The following is a 22,971-nucleotide window of genomic DNA, read 5'->3' on the forward strand; positions in this document are numbered from 1 at the left end:
AAAAATTCTTTGACCAAAAAGTTATGAAATTAAGAAACAAATTTTTTTATAGCATGTTTTAACAATTTTAGTAGACCAAAATATCACATGTTTTTCAATATTTATCCAATAATAGTGAAGTTAAAATACAATATTATTTTAACATTATATAACAATGATAGCTATATACTATTTTTAATAATAATCAAAATAATATATATATATATATATATATATATATATATATATATATAATCAAGTGTGTTTTTCCTTCGACCGCTGAGTAATAACCTGTTTGAATATTTATAGAGGTTCAAGGCATTTTTCCTTCTCAAACAACGCACACATCCCTTTCTTACTTTTTTTTTTGCAAAACCACAAATTTATAACAATAGTGGTGATTGGTTACTGATGTGCGTTTTTCATAATTTTTTGTCAGTTCCGCAAATAACATGCTTCCATTCAGAACCATAATATGTAAGTATTTATGAAGGCAAAAATATTCTCTTTAAAAGACAAAAATAGATAATTATATTGGAATAAAGCTTACTTCTATAATAGAGTTTTTCTATTTTAGAAACATAAATGAGGAAATCTAATTGGAGATGGTCTTATTGATCATCTAACCACTCAAGCGCTATTATTTTTTTTTTTTTGTGCACCCACAAAAATTAGGATCAATTTAGGAAATACCTTATAGAAAGAATAATCACAAAAAATTATTCTATTTTCAACTTAAAGTTTACCAATCAAGTATAAAACATAAGACTTTCTTTACTTTTTCGTCTCAAAATTAAGTAAAAGGTAAAGGACTTCCTATTATAAATACTTGTTTCTTTGGGTCAAATTTATAAATACTTCTTTTGAATTCATGACTTTTCTCCCAATTATTGCTTTTTTTCTTCTTTTTCCTCTATAACCTTTACTGCTCAGTACCCTTGGATTGCGATCTCCTAACTATATAAACTTATGCACCACGAAGAAGAGATCTAAATACTAATTATCAATGGCTACTACTTTACGTATGGGTTCAGCTCTAATTTACCAAAACTCCTTTAGCCATAATTTTCGGCTTCCACATCCTCACGGATCTCACCGTTTTGTATGCAAGTCCATGACCAAAACGACGCCGGATGCTACTTCTGTTGACCTCCGTCGACGCTCCGGCAACTATCAACCTTCACCGTGGGACCATTGTTATCTCCTCTCCATCAAGAATAACTATGCGGTAAAGTATATTGTCATCATTTTAATGTTGCACCTAATTGTCAGTTTTATGAGGGAAACTATAATAGATGGTTTATGAAGTTATTTTAAATCTTGCTGATTTGTGTTTCCTAATCTTGTAAAATCTTTTAAAATCTTTCTATTTGATAAAAGAGTTTTCATGACTTTTGTTATGAAGGAAATGATATAAAATCCTAAACCAATAACACAAAATTTAAATTCATTAACAATCCAAGATTCTTTTGTTTTAATTGAATAACATAAAACTTTTCATGACTTTATAAGACTCTTAATCCAATAACACTAGATTTATCAAGATTTTAGATAACTTTTTACAAATCCACAACCAATAACACCAAATTTTTAAAGATTTTTAAAAAGTCTTGATTGAATAACAACATATTTTACATAACTTTTAAAGTTATTAAAATTCTTTCTGAATCCTAAACCAATAACCCCCCTTATTTATGAGGGTTATTTATTAACAAGTGGAGTAGTTACTACTTACATGTCGTTTAATCATATATATATACAGAGTGAAAAAGAAGTAATAGCTAGAGATATGTTGAAGGAAAAGGTGAAGAGGATGCTTGATGTTACAAAGAGCCATCTCGAGCAATTAGAGTTCATCGATGATCTACAAAAACTTGGGGTTTCGTATCATTTTGAGCTAGAAATAAATAACATTTTAACAAGTTTTCATGATGAAAATGGAAAAAATACTTGGAAAGGTGACAATGAAGAAGATTTACATGCAACGGCACTCGAATTCCGACTTCTTAGACAACATGGTTTTGATGTCTCAGAAAGTATAATATCAAAATTACAACTTCTATATATATATACTAAATTTCGTTGTATATCAGTTTCATTTTTTAACTTATATGTCCTTTTCTTTCAGATATATTTGATGCGATCATTGAGAAGATAGAAAGCAATAGTTTCAAGAGCGACAGTATACCAAGTATCATTTCTTTGTATGAAGCGTCGTATCTCTCCACCAAAGCGGATACTAAATTGCATAAAGTCATCAGACCTTTTGCAACCGAAGAAATAAGAAAATATGTTGATGATGAAACAAACAACATGGAAATACGAGAGAAAGCGATTCATGCGTTAGAAATGCCATACCATTGGAGAATGAGAAGGCTAGAGACGAGATGGTACATAGATGCATACGAGAAGAAACATGACATGAATCTTGTTTTGATCGAACTTGCCAAAGTCGATTTCAACATCGTACAAACTACTCATCAAGAAGATCTCAAATACGTTGCCAGGTATATAATACTATGTGTAGGCTAATTATAAAAGAAATATATATTCTGTTTTGCATTTCTCACGTTGTTATTTAATGTATATGATCCTTCTATTAATCCTCTCTCTTATTATATGAAGCTGGTGGAAGGATACATGTTTGGCTAATGAACTTCCCTTTGTAAGAGATAGAATTGTCGAGAATTATTTTTGGACAGTTGGATTAATATACGAACCACAATTTGGATATCTGAGACGGATCATGACTATAGTTAATGCGCTTGTTACAACTATTGACGATATCTATGATATCTATGGCACTCTTGAAGAACTTGAACTCTTCACTTCCATGGTTGATAAGTAAAAACTCTTCTACTTAAACTTCTCAAATCTTTTTGCATATAATAAATTTTAAATAACTGATATTTAATAGATTTATTTAAATAGATCTATATATATATATATATATATATCATGTGTATATATATATATATATACATAAATGTATACATATATATATAGTATTATCAAAATAATATTTTGTTTTTCATGTCATCAATTCATCATGGTTGTTATTGTAAGTATATTTGAGTTGTAGCATTTTATATCTCAAGCAAAATGATCATTATATGATAAATTATACTCACTCTGTTTTTTTAATTGTCGTTTAAGGTTTTTGCACATAAATTAAGGAAACTATTAAATTATCTGTTTTGCCCTTTATTAATATATTTCATAATTTTTTTATTGGTTGAAACTTTAAAACATCAGGGATAAGATTGAAATATTCATCAAATATCTACATCGAAAATCTAAAACGACAACTAATATGAAACAAAGATTAAGTTCTAGAACGACAATTAAATTAAAACAGAGGGAGTAATAATTTAAATATATACTTTCATATTATTTTTTATAAGGTGCATGCATCTAAATAAATAAATAATTATGTGCAGTTGGGATGTAAATCGTCTTGATGAGCTTCCTGAGTACATGCGATTGTGTTTTCTTCTTTTGTGCAATGAAATCAATGGCATTGGATATGATATTCTCAAATATAAAAATATTGATGTCACCCCATTTCTCAAGAAATCGGTAAGTAACATTTAAATATATATTATATTGAGATTCTTTAAAATATTATATTTTAAATATGATTTATTTTTCTTGTCTTTGTTAAAACAAGTGGGCAGATTTATGTAAAACATATCTAGTGGAAGCAAAGTGGTATAACAGAGGATACAAACCAAGTGTGGAAGAATACATGGAAAATGCTTGGATTTCAATTTCTGCTCCAACAATACTGATCCACTTTTACTGTGTTTTCTCTGACCAAATCTCACTTCAAAACTTAGAGACTTTGTCTCAACACCGACAACACATTGTCCGACGCTCCGCCACCGTCCTTCGTCTAGCTAACGACCTTGGAACATCACCGGTAAATTATAACTTCTTTTCTAATTCTGATTGATTTGTCAAAATTAAAATTTCACGGGATACAACAAAAAATGGATCAACGCGAGAAAAAAGTTAGAAGAGAGGATTTTTTAGTTAACACTTGCTTGATATATTAATAATATTATACTGTTGTTAATAATATAATTATTAATTAAAAATTAAAAGTGCTAGACATTTGAAATTTAATTATTAAATTTAAAAATAATTTAGTATATGTTAGTCAGCATTTAGTGTGTAAACGGCTCAAAGCATGAAGTGACAACAAAAGTGTTGGTTTTGCAAGAGAGAAAGCTCTTGACAAGGAAGAACAAAACCTCAATGGTTAAGTCTCCTTAAACCCACAACAAACTAACTCGATCTCAAGGGAAAGAAGAGGTCATCAACTTGTGATGAACTCCCCATAAAATAGCTTGAAAGAACCCTAAGAAAAGAGTAAATAAGAAGAGTTTAGGGTGAGATTTAGGAAGAGAATCGGCTGCCTTAAGGGCAGCCTCTAACCGTTTATACTCTAAGCTCTCTACATTGGAACTAAGAACATAAACATAAGTAGAGAGGAGATAAACGAAATAATGATTCTCTTATTATTGAATTGTGTTGTGTTAGATTACATATGAGCTCTCATACAACTTAATATAGGGAAACAAATGCATATGACCGTTAGACACACAATGAGATTCCAATGGGAGCTGAAAGTGACATTCACGAGTTGGTGTATATTGAAAGGGACAGCTCCTTCCCTTTGGTTGACTCGCTATGCTTCCCAACCAAAGCCACACGTGATCCTTCCTTCCTTCCTTGCCTTGTGACCGTTTGATCCTTCTTCCTTCCTTTCATTGTGGCCATTAGATCCTTCTTTCCTTCCTTGTGAGATATTTCCTTCTTCTTGGGCTTCTTCTTCTTATAAGGCCTTTGTTCTTCTTATAAGGCACTCATGGCCTTGCTAACTTGTCTCTTCCTTGCTCACACGGCCCACATGGCCTTTCTCATTGTGTTCGCGGCCTAACTGGCCGCTCTCATGCCTCCCATGGCCTCACCGGCCACTCTCTTCTTCTTCCATAGTTCGGCCTTACCGGCCTCTTTCTTCTCTTCTCCTTCTTACATGCTAATACTCCCCCGCACGCTTGATCGGCGGGACACTATGAGGACCAAAGATCAAGAGTGGACTAGTGTTGTCTACCTCATTAAAAACCTTAACAAAGAAAACCTCTTGGGATAAAACTTTGTTAAGGGAAAAAGAGTATAGCCTTCACTATCCATGATGTCCCTTGATCTTGGTTTGTAAAGAACCAGCTCTCTTCTCTTCATGTTTTGAACCGCTACTCTTCCTTAGTCCACCTTGCCTTTAACACACTTCTTATGATCTCCATCTTTGCACCTTTAGAATTTCTTTGAGGCTCTCATAATCTTCTTTACCCTTCAAACAAGTGATAAAGAAGAAACAATAAGTGTATGTTATGAGGAATATCAAAGACAATTTTTCACATTTCTTTGAGGCTCTCATAGTCTATAATGTATGAGGAATATCAAAGTAAATTTCTTTGAGGCTCTCATAATATAATGTATGAGGAATATCAAAGTAAATTTCTTTGAGGCTCTCATAAAACAATATGAGGAATATCAAAGACAATTTCAAAAGTGACAATTTAAGAGATCACATGAGAGAGTAAAGGCTAGTAATGGAGCTAATATAATGAATTTAAGAAAATAATTTAAATAGAGTAGAGTTTAGAGCACAGCCTTTTTATTTCGGTGTCTTTGATGGAGAAGAGGAAGAGAGTTTATCATTGTTGCGGTTTGAACTCTCTTCTTGAGACCGCTTCTTTAAAACGCGTCAGAATGATATATGCCCACTGTTTCGGACATAACTTTCGAACGGCTGCTCGGATTGGTATGATTTCACTTCCACTGGCAAGGTGACTTTATGTTCTAGAACTTTTGTGAAGAACGCGGAAGCTGAATCGCAGTGGAAGGCTTTCGTCCGAGCCGATCTTTGAGACGCATCGGCAAATCTTTTGTTTGTTGCCGTGAATTTGAAACCATAGACTGTGAGGTGCGGTGAAGTCACTTGAAAGTCGATCTCCCCCGTACCCTTGACTTGATGATGAGCTGACATCTCATCATTTCACTTGAAACCTTGTGCTTGACCTTCCTTAAAGTCTTGTGCACATCCGATCAACAACTTGGCACTAACACACATGCTCTTGGGCTGATTCATCACCTTCCACCAGCTTAACAAAGACTTGGTGGCCCTTGGTTCTAACTCCAGGCATTGTGCTGCGCCTCCTCATGGCTTTCTTGTAGCCTTCAACCTCGCCACTTCTTCTAGAGATAGCAAGCGAGCTCCACACAATCTTCAAGGTTGAAACTGAAACCAAATTCAATGGGACAGATTCTAAAACAAGAGATTGTGAGAGATTAGAGTGTAGAGTGTAGAGTATATTACTGAAAAATAAAAGAGAGTTTAGAGAGTATAGAGTAACCGAGAGTATTAGTAACCAAAGAGTATAGAGTATAGGGTAACCAAGAGTATGAAGTATTAAAGATTATGGAAGAGTGGGGGGATTTTGCTCAAGAGTTCTTATGGACAGAGTTTAACTCTGTTTTCTCGAGTTGAAAGAAGCTTTAAACAGCTTTGAACAGCCCAGAACTTTAGAGAGTATCACACTATGGTGTTTGTTTACTCAAGAACATGGGCGTTTTAGTGGCTGCAACTTCTAAGAACCGTTGGATAATAAATCCCACACGGTTTTAATGACATAATTCATGGAAGAATCACCTAAACAGAGTGTTCTCCAAGATAAATTCCTTCAAGATCCACGAAATCACATGAACAAGTGTATTTCGATGGTTTAAATTGAACACATCCCACAAGAAATCATATTGAAGATGATTTTGTGGTCAGATTCAAATAAAAGCTAAAAAAAAACACCTTTGGAACACCCTTGTGTCCATCGGTTAAAAGACTGCATCTTGGACCAGCTTTAATCTATTTGACCAAGCGGACCATATATGCTAAAAACAAGACCTCTCTCTTCCTCAAGCTCGAATCTGGACACACCACGGCCAGAAACAAAGCTTTCTCAACATTGAGAAGAAGAAGAAGCGATTTAGCAACTAAACCTTTAAAGGAAAATTAACTAAAGCAAAATTAAACCTTTAAAGGAAAATTAACTAAATCCTAAGAGAACTAAATCCTAAGAATTTCGTGGCTCATACAAGCACACAAGAACCGTGAATCCTCACCATGAACAACACAATTTGCTCAATGGTTCATCACTTCCCACACATCCCAAAATAAACAAAGCTATTACCAAATCGGTAAAGCTTAAGGATGGGGCTTGTAAAATCGATTTCTTTCCACACACTTGGTCTACAAATTCTAACAAGACAAGAGACCAAGCTTACTCAACAATGAGCTGCTAGAGAATCGATTTAATCAACAAAAGCAAAATTAAAGCTTTAAAGAAACTAAGCTAAGCGATTTAACACCTAAGCAAAGTCTAAAACTTTAACTAAGCTAACTCCTAAGAAAACGACTTTGAGAATGAGTTTAAATCACCAAGAACAGAACCTGCTCTGATACCATGTTGGGATTTATGAGACAAAGCTCACAAGAGAGGGTAGACAAACACTTGGTGAATGAATCCCCCTTTACCCACAACAAACTAACTCATTCTCAAGGGGGAGGAGAGAACATCAACTTGTGATGAACTCCCCATAAACAAGCTAGATAGAACCCAAATACTAGAGAGTAAGCGGATCCTAACTAGGAGAAGCACTAGTTTGAGACTTATCCTCTTCTAGTATCACAACACTTAGAGTTTGTGTACTTAGGAGAAGGAGGATTAAGAATCAGTAATCTAGGCTAAGTAAAGCAGTAAATAAGAAGAGTTTAGGTGGATTTGAGAAGAGAATAGGCTGCCTTAAGGGCAGCCTCTAACCGCTAATCCTAAACTCTCTACATTGTTAATATGAAACAAGAACACAAGTATAGAGAGGAAATCGGTTTCTCTTCTATTGAATAATATTGTGATGTGTTACATATGAGAGAATTACAGCTTAATATAGAGAAAACAAAGGCATAGAGCCGTTAGGCACACAAGGGATTCAAAGGAGAGATGAAAGGGACAGCTCCTTGTCTTTGGTTGACTCGCTATGCTTCCCAACCAAAGCCACACGTGATTTCCTTCCCTTCCATGCCTTGTGACCGTTAGATCTCCTTCCCTTATGGCCATTGGATCCTTCTTCCCTTCCTTGTGAGATATTTCCTTCTTCTTGGGCTTCTTCTTCTTATAAGGCCTTTGTTCTTCTTATAAGGCACTCATGGCCTTGCTAACTTGTCTCTTCCTTGCTCACACGGCCCACATGGCCTTTCTCATTGTGTTCGCGGCCTAACTGGCCGCTCTCATGCCTCCCATGGCCTCACCGGCCACTCTCTTCTTCTTCCATAGTTCGGCCTTCCCGGCCTCTCTCTTCTCTTCTCCTTCTTATATGCTAATAAAAAGGACAATAACAGTGACTCGACAACAAAAAACCAATAATAGTGCAGAAGGAAAAACCATGGAAAACAAAACAAAGTCAAAACACAAGAATGAAGAAATAAATAAAATTATCAATGAAAACATAATTGTAAACTAACCGATTCATTAAAATCGTAGAATCACATAATTAATTAACATATAAGTGAGCGAGCGAGTGTTTTGTTTAAACTGTGTAGGATGAATTGGCGAGAGGAGACGTTCTCAAATCGGTCCAATGTTACATGCATGAGGCTGGAGCCTCGGAGGAAGAGGCACGTGAGCACGTGCAGCAGATGATTAGTGATACATGGGACGACATGAACAACGAAACAAAACCGGCTCGCAGTTCATTTTCCCGAGGTTTTGTGGAAGCTGCAATGAACCTGGCACGCATGTCGCAATGCATGTATCAATATGGGGATGGTCATGGATGTCCGAACAAAGCCAAAACCGTTGATCGTGTCCGATCCTTGCTCGTTGATCCAATCCCATTAGATTGATTTACACTAAAGTTATGTATTTGAGGAAGTTGAAGATGTATTGGTCTGTCTAGCGTCTGTGTGATACAAGAAGTGATACATGATTGTTGTTGTTTTATATGACTGAAAAGTTTCTAGAAGGTTTGAAAAGGCAATATTGAAAGACGGTTTGATGAAAAATTGAAAAAGAAAACTACTATTTCTTTGGTTGCTTAAATTAGAATTTTACAAGGAAAAAGAAAATAGTAAACAAAAAAAGGTTTTTTCTTATGGAATTTAAAAATCTTCTCCTATGGTGATTAGAAAGTCTTGATGGATATATAATGAGGTGTTGAGCACGTCCTAGAGAGGTAAGAGAGTTGAGCATAAAGATAAATAGCCTAGAGAGCTTTCTCATTGTGTGCGGCTTAGTTTCGCGGTTTAGTGCTTGTGTGATCAAGCTTTTTTGTTCGCCAGTGTGGCGTTTGTGTGAAGGTTGCTCCAGAGAGTTCGAGATCTGAAGTCTAGGCTCAGGGAGAGTTTAGCCCAAAGTTAGTTTATCTTGGTTTAAATCTAGGCTTGGTGTGAGTTTAGTTAAGAGTAGAAAATTATCCTTAAGATTTCATGTTATAGAACGGAGCAGTGAATTAAGAGGGTTGTGCTTGATTTACGCGCTTGCGAATAGGTTGTATTTGCTTTTTTGTTATAGTGAAATCGAAATCTGGACGTGGTTCCAAGGAGTAGGAAAAATCGAACCTCGTTAACAAAGCTCTTGTGTTATTTACTTTCTGCACTTTATTATTGCCTCATCCGCATTTACAAGTGGTATCAGAGCGGGTTCTCGATAGAGATTCAGTCTATTTTGGGTAGATCAAGGGTGAGGGTAGTTCAGGAAGTAAGGCAGAGCTTTGAATTAGTTTTGATGAATTCATACAGAGTTGGCACGTCTATGACAGGACCACCGTTGCTTGATTCATCGAATTACGGATATTGGAAGGTTTGTATGCAAGTGTTTTTTAGTAACCTTGATGAAGATTGTTGGAATTCGATTGAGCTTGGTTGGAAGCCTCCTAGAGTTGTGGATGATAAAGGAGTTGAGAGTCTTAAGCCAAGAGATAAGTGGACTGCTGCAGAGAAAAAACTATTAAGTTGCAATTCGATGGCCAAGACAGCGATTTACAATGCCATTGATTCAAGTCACTTCAAGTTAATTTCTCAATGTTTATCAGCTCAGAAAGCATGGAAGTCATTGGAGAAAATGTTTGAGGGTACATCAAGTGTTAAGAGAACAAAGCTGGATATGTTGGCATCACAATTTGAGAATATAAGGATGGAAGAAAAAGAAATTGTGGCTGAGTTTAGTACTAAGTTATGTGATATATCTAATGAGGCTTTTGCTCTTGGAAAGCAGTACAAAGACAAAAAGCTTGTGAAGAAGTTGAAGCGATCATTGCCTACAAAATTTGAGTCAAAAATTTCTGCAGTTGAAAAAGCTCATAATTTAGATGAGATGGCTTTTGATGAGTTTGTTGGAATTCTTAAAGCTTTTGAATTAAGCAAAGCATATGAGGCTGAAGGAGTAAAGAAGAAAGATGATGAAGTTAAGGAAGCAATAAAGAAGGCTATGAATGTGGTCACTAGTGATTCTGAAACTGATTCAGATGGAGAAGAGAAGATCTGAAGAATTTTGAGGTGTTTACAACTTTTGAAGATAGTTTTGAATCAGCGTCTGCAACAGTGTCTGCAAATGCTTATAAATCTGCAGCAAAACCTACAACTGCATCTGAACATGAATGTGAAAGTGATAGTGATTCAGAGAGTATGGATTATGAAGAACTTGGTAAGAAGTATGAGATGTTGTATGAACATTGGCTTAAAGTGATTGAGGTTAATTCAGTTTTGATTAAGGAGAAGCTCAAGTTAGAGGCTAAAATCGTTGAAACAGAGAAATATACAACAGAGAAGGGAGAAGAAGCATTACAAGCTATAGTGCAACTTGAAGAAACTCAAAAGAATTTGAGGATGCTTAATAATGGTACAAAGAAGTTGGATCATATTCTGAGTATTGGTAAAACAGATAAGTGTGGCCTTGGATTTGAAGGAAAAACTTCAAAATCAGATCTAGTGTTTATTTCAAGTGGAAAAATAACGTCTGCTTCAATGACTGCTTCAGAGACTGTATTTGTGAAAAAAACGTGGTACAAGAATTTCTGAATTGCAGAATGCACCTAGACAAGGTTTTCGACATGTTTGTTATCATTTAAGTATTGTTGGGCATATTTGGCCAAGATGTTGCAAATTGTTGAGAGAGAGGAGTCAAATGGAGAATGTTTATGATGTAAGGTTTCATGGTCCTACATGTTATCATTGTGGAGTTCAAGGACATATTAAGAAGAATTGTTTCAGATTCATTCAAGGAGTCAATCATGGAGGTCTAAGGCGCAACAAGATTTGGGTTAGAAAAAATGAGTTCTATGGAGGTGGTGTACTAGGCTATCAACCGCGTATTGTAAAGCGGAGAGAATTTTCCAGTTAGTTTTGACCATGTTGTGACTCATTCATGGGGAGAATGAAAATGTGTCTGGTGATGTTGTTTAGGTGTTTGAACTGATGAGTTCACAAGCATAGTCAAAAAGGGAGAGAATGAAGATGTATTGGTCTTTCTAAAGTATTGTCTGTGTGATACAAGAAGTGATACAGAATTGTTATTGTTTTATGTGACTGAGAAGTTTCTAGAAGGTTTGAAAAGGCAATATTGAATGACGGTTTGAAGATAAATTGAAAAGGAAAACTACTATTTCTTTGGTTGATTAAATTGGAATTTTACAAGGAAAAGAAAAATAGCAAAAAGGAAAAAGGCCTTTTCTTATGGAATTTGAAAATCTTCTCCTATGGTGATTAGGAAGTCTTGATGGATATATAGGGAGGTGTTGGGCACGTCCTAGAGAGGTAAGAGAGCTAAGCATAAAGATAAATACCCTAGAGAGCTTTCTCATTGTGTGCGGCTTAGTTTCGCGGTTTGGTGCTTTTATGATCAAGCTTCTTTGTTCATTGGTGTGGCGTTTGTGTGAAGGTTGCTCCAGAGAGTTGGAGATCTGAAGTCTAGGCTCAGGGGGAGTTTAGCCCAAAGTTAGTTTATCTTGGTTTAAATCTAGGCTTGGTGTGAGTTTAGTTAAGGGTAGAGAATTATCCTTAAGATTTCATGTTATAGGATAACGGAGCGGTGAATTAAGAGGATTGTGCTTGATTTACGCGTTTGCGGATAGGTTATATTTGATTTCTTGTTCTAGTGAAATCAAAATCTGGACATGGTCCTGGAGAGTAGGAAAAACCGAATCTTGTTAACAAAGCTCTTGTATTATTTACTTTCTGCATTTTATTATTACCTCACCCGCATTTACAGAAGTTACTAGAATCATCGTAGTGTTACGTTGGAGACTAATCGAATCACACTAGAAAGGGCTTTAACGAGCCTTCTACCTGTGACGTATTTGACGTTAATTAGCCGTCGTTTCGACCAGTCCCTCGCATTAAGGAAATGGCTTCTAAATCCGTTAATAATTTATGTATTCGTTTTTGTTTTTTGCTAATTTGGCATGATTTTTAAAAAAAAAAAAAACAAATATCTTAAATTTGTGTTTCGTTTGAGTTTAGACAAAAATTTACAATAGAAATAAAAGTGATACATAAATGTTAAGTCAATATATATATATATATATGTATGTAGTTTTTCTATATATTTAGTAATAAATATATATATAATAATAATTTTTCATTAATTTCAGTTTCAAAAATTAATTATTCGCCTTAGGTACTTTGGCATAAAAAGTTTTCTACAGTTCATACTATTATTAATTTCGATTCAGTTCAGACTTCAGATTAATATATTGCAGTTCGATTTGGGTCCGTTTAATTATTTTTCTCACCTCTAGGTGAATTCAACAAAATATTTTGAATAGTTTTAATTATTTTTCAATGGTTTGATGAGAATAAATAAATAAATATGATTTGGTATTGAAACTATCTTTTATCTCTTAAAATATGGAATTTAGATATTTGTATCTTTAACTAATAAATATCTTCAAAACATCTTGATGTCAGTTAGAAAGCAATGACTAAATGATTTTAATATCAATGGATTTGAATTCTTTTTTTTTCTGAATCACCAATTCTTTTAACTTAACAAGTGTTGGGGGTAGATCCCCAACCCAAACAAAAGGCCTGGCCCAGGAAAAGCCCATAATAAACTTCCAAAGAAAGGAGGGGTATTATGGTCTTTTACATAGACGAACCGCCACGATTCCCTATAAATACAGGCGTACGGCCTTGTGAAAAGGGATCGTGGAAAAAAGGCAAAAGAAGTTGTACAGCAAGTATTAGAGCCCCAGCTCGTCCAAGCAAAAGTCAACGGTTTCAGAGTCAGCAGCCCGAAGAATCGACTAGATAACAGTTCGTCCGATCAACCTCGTCCATTCTTGTAATTCGTTTAAGTCGTGTTGTAACCCGTCTTTTGTGCCTCGGTACCAATAAAATTGAAAAGAACTTTGACCCTCCTTTGACCGAACTAAACACACTAATTGTGACCGATTTGGATATCAACAATTTGGCGCGCCAGGTAGGGGGAGCCAAGTCGAGCTTCTCTGAAGAATTGGAGAACGGACCTACACCGACTAGACGAGATGACAACAACTGACAAGGAAAAAGGAAAAAAAGCCAGTTCGTCGGGGGGAACGACGACTCCGGCAATGGACCAAGTGGAGCAGACAGTTCTCCCCACGCCGGATGCTCCGAGAAAGGTCGTAACTGTGGAAAGTCCAGAGACTTTCGTCATAGCTACGAACTTGACAACCCCAACGACCGCAGAGCCAACGCAGGCTCCAACACAACTCACCCTGCTCAACAACCAGCCCGTCTCCAGTATAGATGAGCTTTTCCGCGGAATTTTAACGCGTCTTGACCAGCAAGAAGAGCGAACTAACAGCCGGCTGGATGCACTCACTGCAGCACAGGTTAACTCGCAAGACGAAATTAATCATCTCCACAATATCCGACACAACCCAATGAACTTTCTCTCGGCAAGAACAATGCCAGGGTCGTATGCGCAAACCAGGGGATTAGAGCGCAACCCAACCCCACGCCTCAATGAGCAAAATGATGAAGTGACGGATCGAACGAAGGATGACGAGATAAAAGAGATTAAAGAACAAATGAAAGAAATGACAGGAATGTTCCACAAAGCGACGGACAAGGCACCCGAGTTCGGACTTATGCTCAAAGCGACGCAGCGAACCCCATTCTCTCGAAGACTCGCCGCAACAACAGTTAAGCGGGCAGTCAAGCCAAGGTTGGGTCACTACGACGGAACGGTGGACCCACGAGATTTCTTACTCACCTTCGGCGTAGCCCTCGGCCCTCTACAATTCAGCCCGACAGAGTACGACGCTGGAGCTTGTCAAGTCTTCGCCGAGCATCTAACGGGAACCGCCTTGAGCTGGTTCTTGAGACTCCCATCCGGATCAATTAACAGTATCAAGGAGCTAATAAGTGAGTTTTTGAAGCAATTCTCTGTTCTGATTGAGGGAAAGAATTCCCACGCCGATTTGTATGCCCTAACTCAGTATAAGGAAGAGTCGCTTCGATCCTTTATCGGACAATTTAAAGAAATATACGTCAACATTTCCATTCCAGACGCTGCCGCTATCGTCGCACTTCGAAACGCGCTTTGGTATGAGTCACGATTCAAGGAAGAACTATCTTTAATGCACATAGAGACCGTAGCCGATGCATTACTCCGAGCTGCAAAACACATTGGGCTCGAGGAGGAGAAAGCTATCAACGCCAAGAAACACTCCTCGGAGGCCGGTCCGATAACCAAACATCCCGTAGCCGCGCCCCCAAAAGTCGAGCACGTCGAGCCACGACAACATTTCACCAGTAACCAAGATCGAACTCGTCGAACTTTCGCAATCGGCGAAAATAAGTACATCCGGAAAGAAGGAAGCGAGAATAGTGCAACCCCGTATTGCGACTACCATCAAAACACTACCCATACAACTGAAGAATGCCATTATCTTCAGAAGATCTTGATGGCGCGATACAAGAAAGGAACAATGGTTGTCGAACCCGACAGAAGCAAGACAGTCCGTCTGGACGAGGTGATGCCAAGCGCGCTGAAAATATCGCTCGAAAATTCGTCAAAGACTCTAAGACACTTGCCGACCAAAGCGAAGACGAGATGGAAATTCAAAATCTACTAGCCGACCAAAGAGAAGACAGCAGTCATGAAAAACGACCACATACAGATCGCAAGCCCGACCAACGTCCTCCGACGATAAGACGAATCAACATGATAATGGGCGGACTAGCTGGATGAAATGATTCGGTCAGGGCAATCAGGGATTATACCAAGAAGGCAGAAATGAAAAAATCCTGGCCGTCAAGGTTCGAGGCTGAAAGCATGACAATTTCTTTCGATGGAAGAGACCTAGAAGGTTTGGATTTGCCGCACAATGATCCGCTGGTCGTCAAACTCTTGATTGGCGAAAGCAAAGTGACAAGAATATTGATCGATACCGGAAGCTTGGTCAACGTCATCTTTAGAGACGTCTTGGCAAAAATGGAAGTTGGCGAAAACGACATCGTGCCAGAATGTCACTCTCTAACGGGCTTCGACGGGGATCACCTTATGTCAATCGGCACCATCACTCTACCAATCTTTGTTGGAGGGATAGCCAGATACTTCCGGTTCGCGGTTATCGACAAACCTACGATCTATAATGTCATCCTTGGAACCCCGTGGCTCCACAAGATGAAAGCCGTCCCGTCAACGTATCATCAGTGTGTTAAGTTCCCAACTTCAAAAGGAATATACACGCTGTGTGACAACCAGCAAACCGCAAGGGACTGCTTCTTAATTGAGCATAAGATTCGCACCGGAAAGAAATTATAGCAATCAAAGCATCGGGTCGGTGACGATAGCACGTCGCCGACAGACGGATAGCCGACCCCTGTCCAACAAGGCATTGCCGCGGTTGAAGAAGTGAGCCTCGACGAGAATGATAAGAAACGATGCGTGAATATCGGCACAGAGATAACTTCCGCCATGCGAGACGAGCTGATACTCTTCCTCAAAACCAACATCTCGACGTTTGCATGGAGTGTAACTGATATGAAAGGGATTGATCCAAGCGTCACGACCCATGAACTCAATGCCGACCCAACACATAAGCCGATCAATTAGAAGCGGCGCAAGTTAGGTCCCGAGCGATCACAAGCAGTGAACGATGAAGTTGATAAACTCCTTGGCGCCGGGTCAATCGTGGAAGTAAAATATCCTGAGTGGTTACCTAACCCGGTGGTCGTCCAAAAGAAGAACGGAAAGTGGCGAGTTTGCGTAGATTTTACCAATCTTAACAAGGCCTGCCCGAAGGATAGTTTCCCGTTGCCAAGGATTGATCAACTCTTCAAAGCAACCGCAGGCAACGAGCTGTTAACTTTTATGGACGCCTTCTCTGGTTACAACCAGATTCTAATGCACAAGGACAACCAGGAAAAGACATCGTTTATCACAGATAGAGGGACCTACTGTTATAAGGTTATGCCCTTCGGCCTGAAAAATGCAGGAGCGACGTATCAGCGGCTACTCAATAAGATGTTTGTCGAGCAACTCGGCCGGACTATGGAAGTCTATATCGACGACATGCTCGTCAAATCACAACATGCAAAGGATCATATCACTCATCTGCGACAGTGCTTCGACACCCTAAACAAATATGGGATGAAACTGAACCCGGCCAAATGCACGTCTGCAGTTAAGTCCGGCGAATTCCTTGGGTATCTGGTGACCAGGCGAGGCATTGAGGCAAACCCAAAGCAAATAAAAGCGATCATCGATCTACCATTGCCAAAAAATGCCAGAGAAGTGCAACGGTTAACTAGACGGATCGCTGCTTTGAACCGTTTTATATCCAGATCAACCGACAAGTGTCTACCATTCTACCAGCTTCTCAAAACCAAGGGCAAGTTCGAATGGACCGAAGCCTGTCACAGCGCAATCAACGAGTTAAAGAACTATTTATCGACTCTACAGATCTTAGCAAAACCAGAACTCGGCGAAATCTTATTTCTTTATATCGCGGTCTCAGAATCGGCCGTCAGTGGTGTACTCGTTAAAGATGATCGAGGAGAGCAATGACCCATCTTTTACATAAGCAAATCACTCGACGACGTTGAGACTCGCTACCTAACAGTCAAGAAGGTTGCCCTGGCAGTCGTCACATCCGCAAGAAAGCTCCGACCGTACTTCCAGTCACACACTATCGCTGCCCTATCCAATCAACCTTTACGATCTATACTGCACAGCCCGAACCAGTCCGGTCGGCTGACAAAGTGGGCAATCAAACTTAGCGAGTACGACATCGAGTATCGAACTCGTCCGGCTGCTAAGTCCCAAGTGCTCGCCGACTTTTTGATCGAACTGCCGTTTGGAGAAGCCGAACCAACACCCACTGATCCGTCCGACGACCGATGGACCCTGCATGTGGACGGAGCATCCTCTCATCTTGGGTCGGGGATAGGGATTCGATTAACTTCGCCGACCAGGAAAAATTTGGAACAGTCCTTCCGTCTCCGATTCCAAGCAACCAACAACATCGCCGAGTATGAAGCGCTCATCGCCGGGCTTAGGCTCGCCAACGGAATGCAGATCAAGCGGATACGAGCTTTTTGCGACTCTCAGCTCGTCGCTAACCAGTTCAGCGGCGAATACGATACCAAAAGTGAACCCATGGCCGCCTACCTCGACGTCGTTAGGATTTTGTCCAAACGCTTTGACGAATTCGAGCTCATCAAAATCCCCAGAGGAGATAACGCACCGGCCGATTCTTTGGCAGCACTCGCCTCGACATCGGATCCCGATCTTCGACGAATCATCCCGATAGAAAGCATTGATACGCCGAGCATAGGTGAAACACACGCCGAGACATGCCTCGCTCTCCACCAGCCCAATGAAATCCGGACCACTTATCGAACGATGAGGTCACGCCGAGCATGCGAACCTCCATCAGACACTGACGCGACGGATTGGCGAGTCGAAATCCGTGCATATCTCGCTGATGGCGACGTGCCAACAGACAAATGGGCTAGACGAAGATTGAAGACCAAGGCCGCCCGATATACCCTGATGAAAGATTATTTACTTCGATGGACGGCGTCAGGAGCCCTGTTGCTTTGCATACACGGCGACGATACCGAGCGCGTCATCAAAGCCAGGGACTTCCAACTCTTCGTCTGGAAATATATAATTTGTCGCCACGGTCTTCCATACGAAATAATCACTGACAACGGATCGCAGTTCATCTCCTTGCAATTTGAAAATTTTTGTGCGAGATGGCGAATCAAATTAAGAAAATCGACGCCAAGGTATCCACAAGGAAACGGCCAGGCCGAAGCTACCAACAAGACCATACTCGATGGCCTGAAGAAAAGATTGGACGCCAAGAAGGGTGTCAGGGCCGACGAACTTGACGGAGTACTTTGGTCTTACCAAACAACCCCAAGGACGACCACTAACCAAACCCCGTTCTCCTTAGCCTACGGGATGGCAGCAATGGCACCAGCTGAGGTCGGCAGTTCGAGCCTCAGACGAACGATGCTCGTCCAAAACACCGCGCTCAACAGCCAGATGCTAACGGATCGACTCGACGAGTTGGAGGAAGAACGAGACAAGGCACTCCTACGAATCCAGAACTATCAGCTCGCCGCAGCCAAGTACTACAATAAGAAAGTCCACAATCGGCATTTCGACGAAGGGGATCTCGTCCTCCTTAAGGTCTTTGAAAATACGGTCGAGCCAGATGCCGGAAAAATGGGAGCCAATTGGGAAGGCCCATATCTAGTATCCAAAGTCATCCATCCTGGCGTATACGAACTCTTAACAATGGGCGGCGAACCAGTGCAGAGGTCTTGGAATTCGATGCATCTCAAGCGTTACTACTACTAAAAGAAAAAAAAAATGGAAGACTAATCGAACTCGGCTATATCCAGCCGGTTCTTTCTATAATTTGAATAAGCGTGTAATGTGAACTACGAGCGGCTTGATCCCTCCTGATTGGGGGGTACGTAGGCAGTCCCGTTTTTCGGGACACAGCTGCCAATAATAAAAATTTCTTCCTCATAAGAATGAGTCGTTGTTTGCAAGATATTTTAGTTATTATCCTGGCCCGGTAATGAATCGACGTTACGACGTATTATTTTAAGCCGAGTCGCAACTCGCACAAAAGGGTAAGCCGACTATCGGTCGCACCTGGTTATATTAAGCCGAGTCGCAACTCGCACAAAAGGGTAAGCCGACTATCGGTCGCACCTGGTTATATTAAGCCGAGTCGCAACTCGCACAAAAGGGTAATCCGACTATCCAAAAGTCGCACCTAGTTAAAGCCGAGTCTTAACTCGCCAAAAAAAAAAAAAGGGGGAAGAGGGATATGTCGACCATAACAAGTCGCACCCCTCTAACAAAATCAGCCGAGTAGTCATTATTTAAAGTTTAGGATAGAAATCCGACTTTATTAAAAACAAAAGTGACAACAATACAGGGGTCGACCCCAATACAAAAAACGACAACAGGATCGTTCAAAGCTGTTTCTGACGAACAAGTACCAAGCAATCTAATCACTCAAAGCCTAGGTCGGCGTTGGATGACTCGTCAAATTCCAATCCGCCGATCATAGTCTGCCAATGATGGCACGACTCCTTCAAATCCTTCAGAACGTTCATTGGAGCGCTCGCGCCTTCCGCAACCATCTCCTCGAGATACGTGCAAATCTTTTCAGCACGGTTGCTCTCGCAGAAGTAATGCTTCAAGCTTTCCAACTGCGTAATGTAGCGTCGTAGCACGTCGATACGAGTCTTACAAGCCTCAATATCCTCATGGCCCTCAAACGGCCTTCGACCGATGATATCCAGGTCGCCCGGTTCAAGGTCGGGTATTGTTATTTCTACGAATGATCCTTCGAACGAGCGCGCTCTTCCACCAATTCGTCCCACCGCCGCCTCGGGACAACGAGCCCTTCGTCGATCAAAACCTCGAGGCACTCTACTAGACCATCGACGAGGCAGAAGGAGAAGTAACGTTCGAATGAACGACGAATTGTGATAATGTAGGCCCTCAGTCGCCGAACACGTGCATGATAGTAGTTGAGCTCCGCGTAAATCGACGTATCAGGTCCCATGGCAAGTCGTCCCAAGCTCTTCGCGATCACACCAACCTTGAAATCACCGGCGTCGGAACAACCCCTCCTCCCTACAAAACAACAAACCTCACCAAGAGAACAATAATAAAACGTGCAAGGCTATTTATAAGAGCAAAAGGCACAAGTTCCAACAGACACAAGTTTCAAAAAAGAGGAAGATAAGCCTTTTGACCAATAAATGACGTTTCAAAAATAAATGCATTAAATGAGATTCCAAAAATAAATGCCCAGGGAAAAGAAGTAGAGTTTGCATGGAGCCGACCCCAAAACACGGTGCGCAAAGAGTACAAGGGAGCCGACGCCAACACGACAGAAAATAGGATAATACAAGGGAGCTGACCCCTCAACACGGCAACTAAGATGATAGAACAATTACGACGCCAAGCCAGCAGTCGGAGATTCATGACCAGGGGTCAAAGGACGGGGTAGTTCATCAGTAGGATGATCAACAATTTGCTCTTCGGTACCATCCGTGGGACGGTCGTCGCCCTGCCCCTGTTCGTTCTGTTCTTCAGCTCCGTCCCCTTCAAGCTCCCCGCTCTCAGACCCACCTTCTTCCCTTTCGCCGTTATCACCCTCAGCATCACCACTGATAGGAGAAGCGACCCAGGCCGGAACCGGAGGAAGAGGCTCGGCAAAAACCCTAGACACGTCGAAATCAGCCTCGGTAATGTCCAGAAGATCAAGATCTTCAACTTCACTCTTCAGCTGGTTCATCACGACGACGACCTTGTCCTTCAAGCCCTCCTCAAGCACAGCAATTTGACCCTCGTCGATGAGCATCTCGAGCATTTGGACATTCCCAACGGTTTGGTTGTACTCGAGAAATTTCCCCATCGACGCTTTGACCGCCTTGGCATACCCCTTATGTTTGGCTAGCAACTTCTGCACACGCACGGCCATTTCATGAAAAGCCTTAATTCTTTCATGATACCCAAAAAATCCTCCCGCCAATCTTTGAGCCTCTTCGTCTCCGAGTTTAGGGTAAGCTGCATCCTATTAAAGGCGGCATCCGACGCCTCAAGCTTCGCCTTAAGATCATCCCACTCCGCAACCCACTTGCACCGTTGGCTCTCAAATTTCGATGCCTCATCACTGAACCTCTGATTGGATCGAACAGCTTCCCCTAGCTGGGCCTCGAGGCGTTCAATCCTCTCCGAAAAGGTTGACGCTCCTGATCGATCGCCCTCCAGGTCACGAATGCGACGCTCGTAGCGCGAGGTTAGGCGGTTGATTCGGGCAATAAGCTGTTTCAAAAAAAAAGGGGGATAAGGACGAAGGGAAAAGAGAAACGGGCTCAAAACCAAGTCGGCTGAAAGAACAAACCTCAAAGGAAGCTTGAGCCACGTCTGCAATTGCATGCGCTTCCCTCGTCTTTTCAACAGGAAGTAAGCGACCAGACCCGAAGTGAATCTTCCGAAAAAGTTCGGAGCAAGCAGGGGAGTCGTCTGGGAAGGGACGAGCCTCGGCAGTGTGAGAGAAACTCCAGCCAAAGTCCGACGTTTTCTGTTTCTTCGACGGATCAGGTCGCCCCTGGCCAGCATCGTCTATCCTCTTTTGATGACCTCTTGCACCCTCAATATCACGGCCGGACGATTCGCCCGCCCTCTTCCTTGGAAACGCCTCAGCGGATTCAGGGCGGCGAGTTGAAGGAAGGGGCTAGGAATGCTGTTTCGGCGGAGGGTCAGGTGACTGACGTGACCGAGAAGGGACCTTCTTAGCCAAACCAGCATCAGAGGACGAGATAGCACGACGAGCATCTAGTTGGGGAGTCGGACGAGGAATGGAAGACGGGTCCGATGCCCGACGGTAACGAGCAGATGCGTTGGGAACACTCAAATTCAACTTACCAATCGTTTCGGCTAAAATAAAGGACGACGAAATTAATTTCAACTCGAAAAACAACAAAATAGGATCAATCATAAAGATTACCTTTCTTTTTCCGGGGACCTGGTGCCTTTTTCGGACGACCTTTCTGTGATTCGGTGCCCGGCCAAACGTAAGGACAGAAGACCTTGATCGCGTCGATTTCAGCTTGGAAAGAGGAAGGATACGGGAGCAAGCACCTTGGTATAACAACTACCCAAAAAAAAAAGTAAAGTTAGCGAAACCAAATATATAAGCAAAATACAGAAGTAATCAAGCAAGAACGGTCGGCTACCGGGTGAAGGGTTCCACCCAGAAAACCAAGGAATAGACGGATCCTCAAGAACCCCCGGGACAACTCTTAGAAAAAAATACGAGCCTTTCCAGTTATATGTTTTCCCTTTGGCGCCTTCGACGAGAGTCATCTTCTTTGATGAAGCCACGTAATATAGCCCCGGAGTCTTTATTCAATTCGACGGGTTCAGACACGTCAGCTCCTCCAAATGATCGCAAGTAAGCTTGACGTTTGCGGCTTCGGCCATGATCGAAAGACCGATGGCGTTTCGAAAGGTTGCCGGGGCAAATTGAGAAATGGCCGCATTACGTCGAGCGAAATACGTCATTAAAAAGGAGGGGAGAGGAAACGTGAGCCCACATTTGGTAAAGTATTTTTCCGAAAGACATATAAATCCCGGAGGGGCGTCCCAGGGACGTTGAGCTGGACTCGGGATCAAAATGTCAGGTTCAACGGCCAACTTCCCGATACAAACCGCTGCATCAGCATCGTCTTTCTTTAACGTCGATTGACGCATATGAGAGAATATATTCACAGTTGGCAATGGGACGTCACTTGTGTCAGAGGAAGATGGGTCGTCGGATAAAGACTCGTCGATTAACGAGGGGATCCTACAGGGAAGCCCCGACGAACTGGAAATGGCCTTCTCAGAAAAAAAGCGA

At 40.9% G+C, this 22,971-nt stretch overlaps 2 protein-coding genes across 3 annotated transcripts; both read left to right on the forward strand.

Annotated features, from left to right (window-relative positions):
* Positions 928-9,119, forward strand: LOC104710356 (1,8-cineole synthase 1, chloroplastic-like). 2 transcript variants are annotated; one of them, XM_010426933.2, is made up of 7 exons: positions 928-1,207; positions 1,742-2,015; positions 2,108-2,486; positions 2,605-2,823; positions 3,420-3,558; positions 3,650-3,901; positions 8,639-9,119. In XM_010426933.2, exons 1-7 carry the CDS (start codon positions 986-988, stop codon positions 8,939-8,941), a joined length of 1,788 nt encoding a protein of 595 aa, XP_010425235.1. In that variant the 5' UTR covers positions 928-985; the 3' UTR covers positions 8,942-9,119. The 2 variants fall into 2 exon arrangements, with proteins under 2 accessions (XP_010425235.1, XP_019085930.1); XM_019230385.1 differs by lacking the exon at positions 8,639-9,119 and having other exon boundaries at positions 929-1,207; positions 3,657-3,807.
* Positions 15,318-15,848, forward strand: LOC104714968. The gene has a single exon (XM_010432429.1). The coding sequence runs from the start codon at positions 15,318-15,320 to the stop codon at positions 15,846-15,848; it is 531 nt and encodes a 176-aa protein (XP_010430731.1).

This window comes from Camelina sativa, chromosome 9 (assembly GCF_000633955.1).
Source record: "Camelina sativa cultivar DH55 chromosome 9, Cs, whole genome shotgun sequence".
Taxonomy (NCBI): domain Eukaryota; kingdom Viridiplantae; phylum Streptophyta; class Magnoliopsida; order Brassicales; family Brassicaceae; genus Camelina; species Camelina sativa.